This window comes from Rhipicephalus sanguineus, chromosome 5, assembly GCF_013339695.2.
Source record: "Rhipicephalus sanguineus isolate Rsan-2018 chromosome 5, BIME_Rsan_1.4, whole genome shotgun sequence".
Taxonomy (NCBI): Eukaryota; Metazoa; Arthropoda; class Arachnida; order Ixodida; family Ixodidae; genus Rhipicephalus; species Rhipicephalus sanguineus.
Genome location: NC_051180.1, coordinates 126,699,804 through 126,715,146, shown reverse-complemented (window position 1 = coordinate 126,715,146; position 15,343 = coordinate 126,699,804). Strand labels below are relative to the sequence as shown.

At 47.8% G+C, this 15,343-nt stretch overlaps 1 protein-coding gene across 1 annotated transcript in view; it reads right to left on the bottom strand.

Moving 5' to 3' along the window:
- LOC119392949 (serine/threonine-protein kinase Sgk1-like) overlaps positions 1-15,343 on the bottom strand; it is a 32,178-nt gene that overhangs the window by 11,639 nt on the left and 5,196 nt on the right. The window contains exons 2-6 of the mRNA XM_049416030.1: positions 14,574-14,786; positions 11,237-11,515; positions 6,508-6,798; positions 5,054-5,215; positions 665-762 (exon numbers count right to left, since the gene is read on the bottom strand). Of these exons, the coding sequence (XP_049271987.1) occupies positions 665-762; positions 5,054-5,215; positions 6,508-6,798; positions 11,237-11,515; positions 14,574-14,786 (1,043 nt within the window). The remainder of the gene's footprint in view (positions 1-664; positions 763-5,053; positions 5,216-6,507; positions 6,799-11,236; positions 11,516-14,573; positions 14,787-15,343) is intronic.

Here is a 15,343-nt window from a genome sequence, read left to right as displayed (position 1 = left end):
CGGCTGCATTTTATAACTATCATTTTTTTTTTTGCTCTTTTTCGCAAGCTCCGACGCCTCTTATCCCTGTCATCGGCAGCATACCACTACTAATGTTTTAAAGAGACACTAAAGGTAAATATTAAGTTGAGCTGTATTGAAAGGTTAGGCTTGCGGAATAACCAACTCACCATTCCTGTCGAGAATAGAGCGTTTGTAAGCGAGGAAACAACGAAAGTGAGACATTGGAGTGGCGCCCTCTGCCATGCTATGTGGGTACCTCAAAAATGACGTCAGATCATCTATTTTGATTACTGAACGTCTTACAGATGAAAAGGGAATTGCATAAATTTTGACAATAAATAAACGTGCAGTAAGCCAAAGTTGTTGCTGCATGTTACAGCCGCGGTGCTCTCGGACGCCCGCTGATTACAGCAATCGGAAGCCGAGATGGTGACGTCAAGTCTGCTATTCGGTGCGGGTGACTTTCGGTGGCAGTTTTCCACGCAAAAGATACCTTTATTCGCGTTCAGAAAGCGGTGGTATAACCCAACGCAAGCAAAGAATCAATCTAACAAAACTAAATATTTTCCTTTAGTGTTCTTTTAAGCAACCACAAGGAAAAAAAAAAAGAAGCATTAATATGAAATTGAAAAATATTGCTTTTCACTTGGCAGAGTCTTACCACTGCGATGAGGTGAAAAATGACTTGAGCCCCACGACAAATTGGCACTCGGACAGCATCTCCCAAACCTTGCGCTCACGGGCAACGGCTCTTCTTTTCTGCAGCAACGAGACAAACCCCTGGCTTAGAACGCGGTCATGACTGAAGAATGACAAGAATTCCAGTGTATAGCCAACAGCGAAATTCAGGAGACTATTTTATTCATCTTATTTTTTGCAGCCTATGTACGTTGGTCGAAATCGAGTGGCACAGTAAATGCGCATGTTCGGCCAGTGCAATACATTCAAGCAATTCTACCCTGTCGAAAGCGACTCGCGTGCTCCGCGAAGCAGCCGACCCGTGAGCGTAGCCGTGTCAGGTTGTTAGCGGTACTTCGCAACGTCGCGTATGAATTGCTGTGTCGTAAACTGTGCCATTGTCTATAGGGAGCTTGCGTGAACGGTAACGGCGGGGTTGGCGGCCATTTCGTTGTCACAGCGAGTCGAGCCGGCGAACGGGCAAGCGCGCGCGGCGGCAGGTCTCGCTTGAGCGATGCTGGCGCGATGGTGCACTGTGTGGTTGTGGTCTGTAGCAGTTGTACCCAAGGTAAGGCAAAGAAGTTGCAGTCGAAGAAGGATGATTGCTGCTTCTTCAAGATGCCGAAAGTGCATGCGCTTCAACGAGCCGGACACGACGAAGGAGCGATCGGAGCGGCGTTCGCGCGCAACAGAAGCGGGGTACCGGACAAACCCCACAACATCTGTCATCGCCACTTCCTTTCAGGTAATAAAACAATGCTTGGCCTTCGCAGTTTGATTCTCTGTTTCGGTAGTTTAGTGCACTTACCACGCGAAGCGTATCGGGTTCTGTTGCGACTTGCGAAGCTGTTCTCGGAGCGCCTGCGGTAGCTCCACGTAAACAAACACACGTCGTAGAGTACATACCAGTGTGATCCCCGTGATGATATCGTGGTTGCAGTCTTCGACTACCGAACAAGGAGTACGAGGTCAACAAAAGGACCGTGAGCGATACAATGAAAAAAGACATCTATGCGCTCCCGTTCGCGCTTTAGGCAGCCGACTGCTTCGTGTACGCGGGCTTGTGGACACTCCAACGCCTTGGACATTTGCGAAATACTCGTCTTACGGACGAGTTTTGCCACGCGGCAAAGGCATGAACGCCTCACGAAGGCCACAACATCGGGAAGAGTGGCTATATAGGCACGCGAGTCTGCGAGTAGAGTTGCGGCCGATAGCGGGGTCGTCATGACGCAAGTAAACTTGTAATGACTGCGAGCGGATAATAACTTTATCTTCTTTTTAAAAATCCTTACGTACGCTGAACAACTGGCACAAACAGTGAAGGCCACGTTAAAGAGGGACCTTACATGCCGGAGGCACAAGGGCCCCGCGAAGTCGCAAAAGAACCCGATACGCTTCGCGTGGTAAGTGCACTAAACTTAACTACCGAAACAGAGAACTAAACTACGAAGGCCAAGCACGGTTTGCTTACCTGAATGCAAGTGGCGATGACAGGCGTTGTTGGGGTTGTCCTGTACGCCACGTCATGCGCGCTAGCCATTCACGCCGGCGCCACTCCGATTGCTCTTTCGTCTTTAAGAAAAACAATGAAAGTGAAAAACAAAAAGGCAAGTTTTCTTTTTCTCTTGCACACCGGGGTTCCCTTCCACAAATTTTAAATGCGAAGCATTTCTTAGCGAACTTCTGCGACTTTGAGCGTATCTATCTATCTATCTATCTATCTATCTATCTATCTATCTATCTATCTATCTATCTATCTATCTATCTATCTATCTATCTATCTATCTATCTATCTATCTAGCCGCCTACGACTTTGTGCTCTCCTGGTCGCTTGGTTCATCGAATGTGCACCAAAATTGGTATGGTGTAACATGACAGTATGACGAACATAAATGACAAGTCATAACATGAAAATCATGACACGCATGTCATGTACAGCATGACTTACGTGGCACGCTCATGGGGCGCTGGCGGCAGTTTCGCTAGCTTGATCTACCCCGAAATTGGTATTGAGCGACGTGACTGTCTGACGAACATAAAAACTCGAGTTAACATGAAAATCATGACACGCATGTCATGTACAGCATGACTTACGTGCCACGCTCATGGAGCGCTGGCGGCAGTTTCCCTAGCTTGATATAAACCAAAATTGGTATCTTGTGACGTGACTGTGTAATGAACATAAATAACACGAGTTAACATGAAAATCATGACACGCATGTCATGTACAGCATGACTTACGTGCCACGCTCATGGAGCGCTGGCGGCAGTTTCGCTAGCTTGATCTACCCCGAAATTGGTATTGCGCGACGTGACTGTGTGACGAACATAAAAACTCGAGTTAACATGAAAATCATGACACGCATGTCATGTACAGCATGACTTCCGTGCCACGCTCATGGAGCGCTGGCGGCCGTTTCGCTAGCTTGATCTACCACGAAATTGGTATTGCGCGACGTGACTGTGTGACGAACATAAAAACACGAGTTAACATGACAGTCATGACAAGCATGTCATGTACACCATGACTTACGTGCCACGCTCATGGGGCGCTGGCGGCGGTTTCGCTAGATTTATATACACCAAAATTGGTATCTTGTGACGTGACTGTGTAACGAACATAAATAACACGAGTTAACATGAAAATCATGACACGCATGTCATGTACAGCATGACTTACGTGCCACGCTCATGGGGTGCTGGCGGCGGTTTCGCTAGCTTGACCTACCCCGAAATTGGTATTGCGTGACGTGACTGTGTAACGAACGCAAATAACACGAGTTAACATGAAAATCATGACACGCATGTCATGTACAGCATGACTTACGTGCCACGCTCTTGGGGCGCTGGCGGCGGTTTCGCTAGATTTATATACACCAAAATTGGTATCTTGTGACGTGACTGTGTGACGAGCATAAAAACACGAGTTAACATGACAATCATGACTCGCATGTCATGCACAGCATGACTTACGTGCCACGCTCATGGAGCGCTGGCGGCCATTTCGCTAGCTTGCTCTACCCCGAAATTGGTATTGCGCGACGTGACTGTGTGGCGAACATAAAAACAGGAGTTAACATGAAAACCATGACACGCATTTTCCTCACTGACATACAAGACGATATATGCAGCTCTTTGCTGGCTGCTTCGCATTACATCGATTCCCACAATGCGTGGGATCTGCCGGCTTTTTTGTTGAACACAATGAGCGAAGCTCTATACAGGCTGACGGACAATCTTAAAGGGGTCATGAACCACTTTTCCAAGTAATGATCTAATGGCCTCAGTATCGGAGTGTACTGCCTCCCGAATCGATTGCCGCAAAAATTTCTCGAATCCGTCAAGAATCAGCGGAGTTACGGGGGTTTGGCGCACGCTCCCAGCGCTTTCTCTCTTTTCTCGTGCCGGCGAGCGCACTGGAAGCTAGACAGGGAGGGATGGCATGGGGGAAAGAAGTTACGCCAGCGCGCGTCATGAAACGCGATCGCTCTCCCGCTGTGATTCGCTTGCGCGAGTGCGGCTACCGTGTACTGAGGAGTGCGGCGCCGGCAAGTGGCGGCACCCCGCGGCAAGAAGCGCATCTGATCCGAACGCCGCTCTCGATTTACGTCGGCTATCGGCCAATAAGCATGCTATGTCTCTTGCGACGTACAGCGGACAGACGCCCCGCCCACCGACGAGAGTGAGAACCGGCCTCTGTTTGAAAAGAGGGTGCCTGGGGAAACAGCAACTTCGCGCTCCGCTTGTGGCCATTACGCGGCGCGCACGACTGTAATATTTGGCAGAGCAGTTCATAGCCGTGTCAGCTTTCCGCAGGATGTGTTTTTTCAATCAGCCCAAGGGGTGCTTCATGACCCCTTTAAGGCTTGTTTTCTGAGGCATTCAAGGTCGCAGTGATGCCCGCGTCAATTACAGTTCAGGCTCCTTTGTTAAAAGCACTGTACATTTCGAGTCATAGAAGGCTCTAGAAGAGGACAAGGCTTGTTATCGACAACGGGATAAGAAGAATGCTTAATAAAAAGTTGTTGTTGGGCGAGTTGAACACTTGACGATATGTTCATTTTATCTCTAAAAAAAGATTAATACATGACAGAACACATGTCCTGTCGTATCTCATGTGTTCGTCTTTCTTATTGCTAAAATGAAGATGTGGTCAGGGTTAAGAAAAGTACGAATGTAGGCCAGTTGACGATTCACGACTGCGACACAAAGCTCAGTTGTCAGCACCGCTATGCGTTGTCCCTCGGCTCCGTCCTAGGTCTTTCGTGTGTATTTATGCCAACTAAGATGATAACCTCTAAGAGCCAACATGCGCCACCCGTTGTATTCCATTCCCGTCGTGTGATTATATAGGATGTACTATGCATACCGAGCTGAAGCGCCTCTTCCAGACTATCTTGAGGATGGCCCACTCTCCGGAGAAGGTGTGCCGGGCGCTGCACACCAAGTCCTGCTTGCGCGTGCGCAGAATGTCGATGACGACGATCCGCGAGAAGGACCACTCGCGCAGGCTCTCCAGCCGCGGCTTTTCCTGCGTGCACGCCGTCGGTGACAGTTGTTTCTATGTGTTGTGAACCTAAAGCGCAAATTAGATAACGAGCTATTTACTGGGAGAACCTGAGCCCCGCAGAGCGAAGGGTACGCTCACGGTAAGATACTGTAGCGGTGAGCACAGACGTTGGTCGTCGACAATCTGATTCTACGGGTAGAACGCAACCACTATGTTTTTAAACGAGTCATAGTGCATTCTCCATAGTTGCTGGTGCTCGCGTGCGTTTCATAATGTACTCCACTATGTATAAAATGTTTTTCGTAAGAAACATATGGAATTATTGTAATGACATGCGGAACATTTCAATATGGATATCTGTGACGAATTTCTTGTATATCTTTCACGCTGAGGTCACTATAATTTCATTACGTAATTAAAGGTACACTATCACCACGCGCTGAACTGGGTGTGCTCACATGTATGCTCACAAGAGAGACTTGCGCAGGGAACGATTGAAAAGGAAAGCTACCAACTCACTGTTTGGCAGTAACAAAAACTCCTGGCCAATACCAAGGAGGCCATATTACTTACGAACAAAAAAAAAAGGCAGAACACACTTAGGTTGTTATTTGTTTATGTATATGCGGGAGGCAGCATTGGCGCTGAATGACGGCAGTATTTATGTTGCAACAGCCGATAGCCTACTTATCCGATGTTGTCTAACATTATTCAACAGGCGACAACCATTCGCCCACATATGGCAGCACAGCTGGTCCACATTTGCCGGTAATATCTGGGGTTTTACGTTCCAAAACCACGATATGGTTATGAGGCACGCCATAGTGGAAGGCTCCAGAAATTTCGTCCGCCTGGTGTTCTTTAACGTGCACATATATACCTAAGTACACGAGCCTGTAGCATATCGCCTCCATCGAAATGCGACCGCCGCAAGCGGGCTTGAACTTGGCTGCGGCGCCACTAGCCTGTACTAGACTGTGCTGTACTAGTCTGTGCGGTACTAGCCTGTGTTGTACTAGCTGGTGAAGCACTATCTTGTGCTGCACAAGCATGTGCTGTACCAGCCCGTGCACCGGCCTGTGAAGTACTAGCCTGTGATGTGCTAGTCTGTGCTTCACTAGCCTGTGCTATGAGCACGTATCATTTAGCCAAAATTAGCCGGTGCGAAGCGGTGCTGCTTGTATACCAGTAAGCATGGTATGCCAGCCAGGGCACCAGCGCTTACTGTTCACATTGCGAGCTAGGTGACGCGCCAAGATGTGCTCACTCTCGAAATATTTGTGAATTCCTGCCCCAGAGCCGCGTTAACTCACCACAATTTGAGAGAAGATGGAGAGCGTCTTCCAGCTGGAGGGCTTGGACCTCATGCTCATGGTCATGTGACTGCGCTCTTCGTCTTTCTCGCACACGCTCTGACTGAACGAGCCCGCGTGGCTCTGGCTATGCCGGCCCGGTATGAGACGAGACAAGAAACGCATCGTCGGCGACCGGAGGCCGCGCCGCGGGCCGTGCGATCCGGCCGTCGTGTCGGTCTCCATCTCGTCCCGGGAACGCACGCGATCCAGCGTCACCGTGGGAAGGTTGAGCATCGGTGGCGGCGGCACCTGCGGTCACCGCGAGTCCTGGCAACGTTTACGTCAAAAGAGGTGCATGCCATGCAAGTATCTGTAGTCCCGCCCTGACGACCGAAGCACGGCCGCCGACTACCTCTGCGACTAAAGAAATAGTCCCTCTCGTGCGCTCGGCAGCGTTCTCCGAAGGTGGGGTCACCGGCCGTCCGGCTCGTGACGTCAGTCTGGAGAGCGCGCCCGTTGGTGCAGGCTTGCGCGCGTTCGCCTCTGAGGAGGAAATGCCGCGGACTTCTAAGTTGCGTCCGACTATATAGTTGGGATTTCCAGATCTCAGGTTTGTGCGTTATCACGATTCTTGAAGGCAACATACATGCAGCTTTAGAAGCAGCGCATACTGCATCGAAATAATACGAACACACTACGGTACACAAAAGCTAACGCATATGAACCCTCAGCTATGAATGCGCATTTCACAATTACCACTGTAGTCCCCAATACAGCCGCTTAGTAACTGCGTTTAAAAGGAAAATACACACCTACCTACTTATGCTTCAAAAAAAATTTTTTTTTTCAAGACGGTATCATTCAGCTTGTCGCCAAAACTGACGGTATGAATATTTGTCGCAATTTCGATAAGTGAACAGTATTAAATGCGAAGCATTTCTTAGCGAACTTCTGCGACTTTGAGCGTATCTATCTATCTATCTATCTATCTATCTATCTATCTATCTATCTATCTATCTATCTATCTATCTATCTATCTATCTATCTATCTATCTATCTATCTATCTATCTATCTATCTATCCGCCTACGACTTTGTGCTCTCCTGGCCGTTTCGTTAATCGGATGTATACCAAAATTGGTGTGTCATAACATGGCCTTATTACGAACATAAATGACAGGTCATATCATGAAAATCATGACACGCATGTCATGAACAGCATGATTTACATTCCACGGCCTTAGGCTCTTGCGGCCGTTCCGTTAATTTCATATACACCAAAATTGGTACGGCGTGACAAGAATTCATGACGAACATAATGACAGTACCTAACATGCAAATCATGACGCGCATGTCATGTGCAGCATGATTTACATGGCATGGTCTCTGGGCGCTCGCGGCCGTTTAAATGAAGGGATATATACGAAAACTGGTATGACGAGACATTTCTGTATGACGAACACAACTGACACGTGGTAACATGAAAATCATGACATGCATGTCATGTACGACATGATTTACATGCAACGCTCATGGCGCACTCGCGGTCGTTTCGCTAGATTGATATACACCAAAATTGCTTTGTGCGATGTGACTGTATGAAGAACATGAATAACAGGTGGTAGCATGAAAACCATGACATCCATGACATGTATGTCATGATTTACATGCCACGCTCATGGTGCATTCGCGGCCGTTTCGCTTGCATGATATACACCAAAATTGGTATTGCGCGACACGGCCGTATGACGAACGTAAGTGAGAGGTGGCAACATGAAAATCATGATATGCAAGTCATGTACGACCTGATTTACATGCAACGCTCATGGTGCGCTAACGGCCGTTTCAGTATATTGATATACACCAAAATTGGTATTGCGCGAATTGACTGTATGAAGAACATGAATAACAGTTGGTAAGATGAAAACCCTAACATGCATGTCATGTATGTCATGATTTACAAGCCACGCTCATGATGCATTCGCGGCCGCTTCGCTAGCTTGATGTACACCAAAATTGGTATTGCACGCCGCGACTGTATGACGAACGTAAATGAGACGTGGTAACATGAAAATCGTGACATGCATGACATGTACGACATGATTTACATGCCACACTCATGATACATTCGCGGCCGTTTTCCTAGCTTGACATATACCAAAATTGGTATTTTGCGACGCGACAGTATGACGAGCATGAATAACAGGTGGTAACATGAAAACCGTGACATGATGTCATGTATGTGATGATTTACATGCGCGCTCATGGTGCATTCGCGGCCGTTTCGCTAGCTTGATATACACCAAAATTTGTATTGCGCGAAGCGCCTGTATGACGAACGTAAATGAGACGTGTTAACATGAAAATCATTACATGCATGACATGTACGACATGATTTACATGCTATGCTCATGGCGCACTCGTGGCCATTTCGCTAGAATGATATGCACCAAAATTGGTATGGCGCGATGCGACTGTATGAAGAGCATGAATAACAGGTGGTAACATGAAAACCATGACATGCATGTCATGATTTACATGCCACGCTTATGTTGCATTCGCGGCCGTTTCGCTAGCTTGATATACACCAAAACTGGTACTGCGCGATGTGACTGTATGATGAACATTAGTGACAGGTGGTAACATGAAAAACCATGATATGCATGTCATGTATGGCATGATTTACATGCTATACTCATGGTGCACTCGCGGCCATTTCGCTCGTTTGATATACACCAAAATTGGTATTGCGCGATGTGACTGTATGACGAACATAATGAGAGGTCTTAACGTGCGAAGCATGTTATGCATGTCATGTACGTTATGATTTACATGCCACTGTCATGGTGCGCTTCCGGCCGTTTTGTTAACTGGATATATACCAAAATTGGTATGGCATACACGAGTGCGTGATGAACATAAACGACAGGTCATGCATTGTATATGTCAGAATATGCGTTTCATTGGCATGGTGTATACTAGATTGTGCATGCATGCGTGCATGGCAAACATGCGATATATGGTGGACTAGATGCCATGGCATGAATGATTTCATTTGGCTCAAAGACAAACAAGGCGATGTATGCAGCTCTTTGCTGGCTGCTTCGCATTACATCGATTCCCACAGTGCGTGGGATCTGCCGAATTTTTTTTTCTTGGTCTTGTATTTGCACATTATTCTTGCTTTGCGTTTTCGAAAAAAGTGTTATAAGGCCCTATTGTTGTAAACTAAGTCTTGCAGGCAGATCTCAAGGTATGAATGTTCTTCTGACGAAGTTTTTGTTTATTGTTATAGTAATTTGTGTAACTATAGCTGCTTCTTTGTTACCATCATTGTTAACTGTTGTGTATATTAATGCTCCTTCTGCGGTTTAATGAGTGAGACGGGTTACGACACTTTGTACGGCATTGAATTGTCTTTTTCCCAACCATGCTCGCTTACCCTGCATGTATAATTAATCTACAATACACTCAACAACTAACTGGTTGACTGCAGCTGCATCCTACTTTTTTTTTTTACTTGTAGGCATTTGAAGGGTTCCTGAACCACCTTTCGGCCTTCGTGAAAAAACACATTCCACGAACAGCAAACACTGCTGTGAGAAGCTCAGCCAAACTTTGTGGTCGTGCGCGGCACGTATAGTTTACGAGCGGAGCGCAAAGTTGCCACTTTATCGAGCGCCCTCTTTTCATTCAGAGGCCCGTCCTCATATTCTTCGACGCTGCTGGCGGCTGTCAGTATTCGTCATCTAGCAGATTGCTGCTATTGGCCGATAGCTAACATAAATTAAGAGCGGAGGTTGGATAATGTGCGCTTCTTGTCACGGGTGCTCACGCATGCCGGCGTCGCGCTCTATAGTGCGTTAAAATTACACAGTAGCAACACTAGCGCACAACAGAATCACACCGTTAGTGGGTGAACGCGTTTCATGACGCGCGGTGACGAAGCTTTTTGCCCCTTTGTCACCTTATCCGCCCCTGGTGTAGCATCCAGCGCTATCGACGGGATGAGAGTATAGAGAAAAAGCGCTCAAAGTGTGCAACAATTCCCTGCAACTTCTCTCGTTTTTGATGGAATCGAAAATTTCTTTTGCGGCAATCGATTCGTGAGGCAATAGACTCCGATGCTGAGGCTCTTCGACGATTACTTGGAAAAGTCGTTCAGGACTCCTTTAACGGGCGATTTTCGTCGTCTGCGAAGTTAGAATTGTGTATACCAAATTGATTTTTCCTTTTTGCAGAATCTGACAACAATAACCTCACATGGCCCTTTATGCATTGGCCTGAGGTGTCTTAAAGGCGAAAGCCATCTTTTACTTCTCAGTCGATGTATTGATCCTCCCCCGGCTCCCTTTGAAATCTTTCTGCAACCTAACGCGGTTTCTGCACTGCCGCCATGATCGGAGGCATTGCAAGCTTTCTGCACCTCACCTGGTCTTGCACTGCCCCCGTGATCGGCCCACCTACGTTATGCGACGTCAGAGTGACGTCACGATGACGTCATATTGCGAAGTAATCACGTGATGATTTTTTGCGTCACTCGTGTTGGCGCCGACGGTCAATTTTCGCGTTTTATGAGGCATCTAAGGCTTTCGCCTTAATAATGTGTTTAAACCACTTTCATTTATGTCTGCGTGCATCAGACGTTATGTGGAGGACGATTACTTTCATAATCGCGCTCGAATCAACTTTGAATAGGACCAGTTGGGTACTGAGGAACTGAACAGTCCTGCGCGGACCCGACTCACGTTGCGAACGCTGGCCTTGGGATCCCACTTGTGCAGAGTGTTGGGCCGCGACTGCGAGTCCCGGAGGGCGCAGGTGCTGATGACCTTGGCACAATCGACAGCCTGCTCGATGACGGACCGGACGTAGTCGAGCAGCGAGGCCCGCACCTCGGGGTCGTGCATCTTCTCGCGCGGGATGCAGTACCGCCGCGAGTTGGCGAACGCCGACGGCTGCTGCTGGAAGTCCCGGTAGACCTCGCGCTGCTGCGGAGACATGCTTTCGCGCAGCTTCCTCGGCATCTGCGTGCGCGACAAGTGGTATAATAATAATTGTTGGAGTTTTACGTCCCAAAACCGCGATATGATTATGAAGGACGCCGTAGTGGAGGGCTCCGGAAATTTCGACCGCCTGGGGTTCTTTAAAGGGGCCCTGCAACACCTTTCTTAGTTATATTGGAATAGTCTCATTATTGACGTATGACTCTTCACGAGTCATATGCCGCAAAAATTTTTCGAATCCGTCAAGTCTAAGTGGTGTTACCAAATTATAGAGATCACGTTCCGCAGCTTTCTCCCTCAACTCAACGCCGCGAGCGCGCGTAGAGCGAGGCAGCGAGTCGAGGGAGGGAGCGCAGACGAGCGAGGCTCCGCCCAAGAGCGCCGGCGGAAATTTTTCATTTTTTTCTCTCTGACGTCTGGGCGCAACCACGTGGTCTGTGCCGCCACTTCCGGTCGGCTCGCGTCGTTCTCGTCGAGCGGAGCCGTATCGCGCGTGCTTGAAAACTGCGCGTCGGTTTGGTAATGTTCACCTCGAACGCCGTAGTGTTTTCATCGCTTTGCCAACCATGGAAGCAAACCTGCGCGCTCGTTTGGAACGAATGACAGCTGAGATCGGTTTCGGCCCATACTCCGATACACCGCCTCGTAACACGGCACTGGCAGACGACCCCGAAGCGCCGCCATTACCGGACGCCAGCATTGTTATCGGAGACATGCTGCACGGCTGCCTCGGTCGGTCGTGAGAACGTGCCGACGATGCAGTTCCCAGCTGACGAGACAACACTCGAACGGCTGCCACTCTCAACGGCAACCGGCGATGGTCAAAAGCACAGAAATATTCACGTTTTGGGCACTGCGCATGGCGAAGAAAACGGAACCACGCAACTACGAGCAGACGAGCTGTCGGTGAGACCGGAAGTGCTAATATTAATGTTTGTTCGGTGTTTTTAACGCGATAACAGAATATAAACATACATATTATCTACTTATTGAACTCAAAATTAACAACGAAAGTAATAATGAGGGTGTTATCGTGATTATAACATCAGCCAATGGTGGAACTGCCGACAATCGCGTCATATTTTGCGGACTAATACATCATTTGTCGAGAGAAGAGGGAGCGATTTTCAGCTGACTTTGAGAATTTATTGTAAATTCCAGGCCGTGCGCATCGCTATAATATTTGGCTCGCGTGTTCTCGGGAGCCTCGACTACCGATCGGCAGCGCTTTTTGAGCATGCTCGAAAAGTGTTGCAGGGCCCCTTTAAGGCGCACCTAAATCTAAGTACAGGGGCTTCTAGCATTTCGCCTCCATCGAAATGCGACCGCGGCACTTAAAGGGGCGGTACCATCAAATTTCGAGGCTATAACAAGCCTGTTGTGGGTTTCCTCTGTATGCAAGGACATTCCACACGAAGGGTCGGACGCAGCAAACGTTTAGAATATATTGTAATTCACTTCGAAAGTGTACCTAAATGCTGATTCTCCTGATCGAGACCCATCGCTAGCGCGCTAACACTGACGTAGCTCTAAAGGAGGGGCAACGAAAGTTGTAGTGACGTCACACCAGATCTGCTGTAGTGACGTGAGTGACCTCTGGACCTCCGCCACCTCTGCAACGTACGTACCGGCAAAGCATCGGTTGCTGCATCACTCGCCTAGTTTATATCGCTTCCTGGCTTAGTGCGTCACAGCCTTGTGTGGTCACGTGACCAAGCCCCCTACACAGCTACGTCACTGCCCAACCTCGGCGCCCAGAAACCGAAACCGAAAGTTATCCACATAAAAAGGCGATATTAAATTATTTAGCGAGAATACATGAATCTTGGTGCGTGTATCACGCTTCCTGGAGCTATAGGAAACGGTTACAGCAAAGAACGCGCAAGCCACAAATTTGGCGACACCATCCCTTTAATGGAAGGGGATGACCCGTTCGTGGCGTCAACACTACGCTGTACCATACCGGGTCAGAAGGACACAGATGCGTTTGTGAAACAGATTTCGTTACGTCATATCCAGCAGAAGCAGCGACGCTCTTAACTAGCTTTCGTTCTCGGTCGGATTGTTTAACATAGCTTTTTCTCCCCGGTTGATTGAAATCTGCACTATAATATGCCTGGGTCACAAGAACGCCTTACAGTAGATTTCGCTTACGAACGTAAGCGAAATCTACTCTCAATCGTAATGCTTGGCCTACCATTCACGACGCTAGCTTACCACTATGAAACCGCACTTATGAAGTGAAAGATCTTATGAATTAGACCCCAGGTCACGTCAGATAATTGCCTAGAGAAACAATCTGCAATGCTTTATATTGCTGCATACGTACATTTTAACTGCACTAAGGTACCATATGTTCATTTTCCCGACGTTTTACATCTCTCATGCTTGTTTTTCTTCTTTTAGTTTTATGCATACGTCAGAATGCACTGTTCCTTTGTTTCTTGCATGTTTACTAGGTTTTTCGATGTTTGTTTATCTTGCCCATGTACATTTACTCCTGCTATGGCACTGCTAAAAGGGCTGCTTAAACAAAGAGTGTCAACTTTAAATAGTTTCGCTATGCTGTAATCTTTTCGGTGACGTTAATATTTTCCGAGGACGTCACTAATCCTGTATAATTATGGCATGACGTCATCGTGTATGAATGTGACGCCTGCGCGACGTTTCATTGGTTGCCGAGAATTCACGCCAGCATAGGAGTAGACTGAACTAGGTTTATGCAGTAACGATTGTTTTCCTAGTTCATCTCGGCCCCGCCAGGTGACACCACCTATCCGGCCTCTCGTTTACGCCTACCAGGGGCGTAGGCAGAAATTTTTTTCGGGGGGCCCCACCTTGATTTGAAGTGGGGGCCGGGCAGGCAGATGTGGTCAAGTGTCATTTTGGACTCTGTATGTCATAGCAAAAAAAAAAAATTCGGGGGGGGGGGGCGAGGCACGGGCCCGGTGTCCCCCCCCCCCCCTGGCTACGCCACTGACACCTACGGTATATGGCATAACGCGAAGATAAAGAAGGTGGCGGATAGACTGAAGCTTTCTACTAACTCGCCCAGCTTTGAATAGCGTGACGCACTCACGTGAAGGAACTGTGCCTGCTGAAATTCCGCAGACTCGTTCGGTCGCCGCGGAAGGACCGCTGAAGAACGCATGGTCGAGGTGTCGACGTCGCGGCGTCTTCCGGGCGACATGGGCCGGTGTACTCCATCGGAAGGAGAAAAGGGCGTCGACAGGGTCTCCAACAGCGAGAGCTCTTCGGACCCTAACTGCTGCTGCTGGCTCTGTTGGCCTTGCTGAAAATCAGTGCACCGCACACGTTGATTTCACGTGACGCGACAACCCATTCACAGCTACAGGCTTATAGCGCATGTGTACTTTTCCCCCAAGGCGTAGGCGCTGACAGCAAAGTGTTGGCGAAGACAGTGGCGGTATAATCTAAGGAGTCCTTTCTCTGGATGCTTTTCCTAGGAATACATAGAATAAAACCATATGTTTTTACTGTACTGTTGCAGTATGCGAAAATATCGTATTGCCGCGAACACTGCAATTTATAATGTAATGTTCTAATGTCGTGGTTTCTTTTCTTCTTTACTTTATCAACGCGTTGCGGCTTTCGCTGCCTGCAGTGCACTGCAAACCCCATGTGCCTTTGGTAGGCCCGATTTTGTATTCTAGTGATATTATTATTATTATTATTATTATTATTATTATTATTATTATTATTATTATTATTATTATTATTATTATTAGCAGCAGTAGTAGTAGTAGTAGTAGTAGTAGTAGTAGTACTAGTAGTAGTAGTAGTAGTAGTAGTAGTAGCAGTAGTAAATATTGTCGGCAATATTCTCCT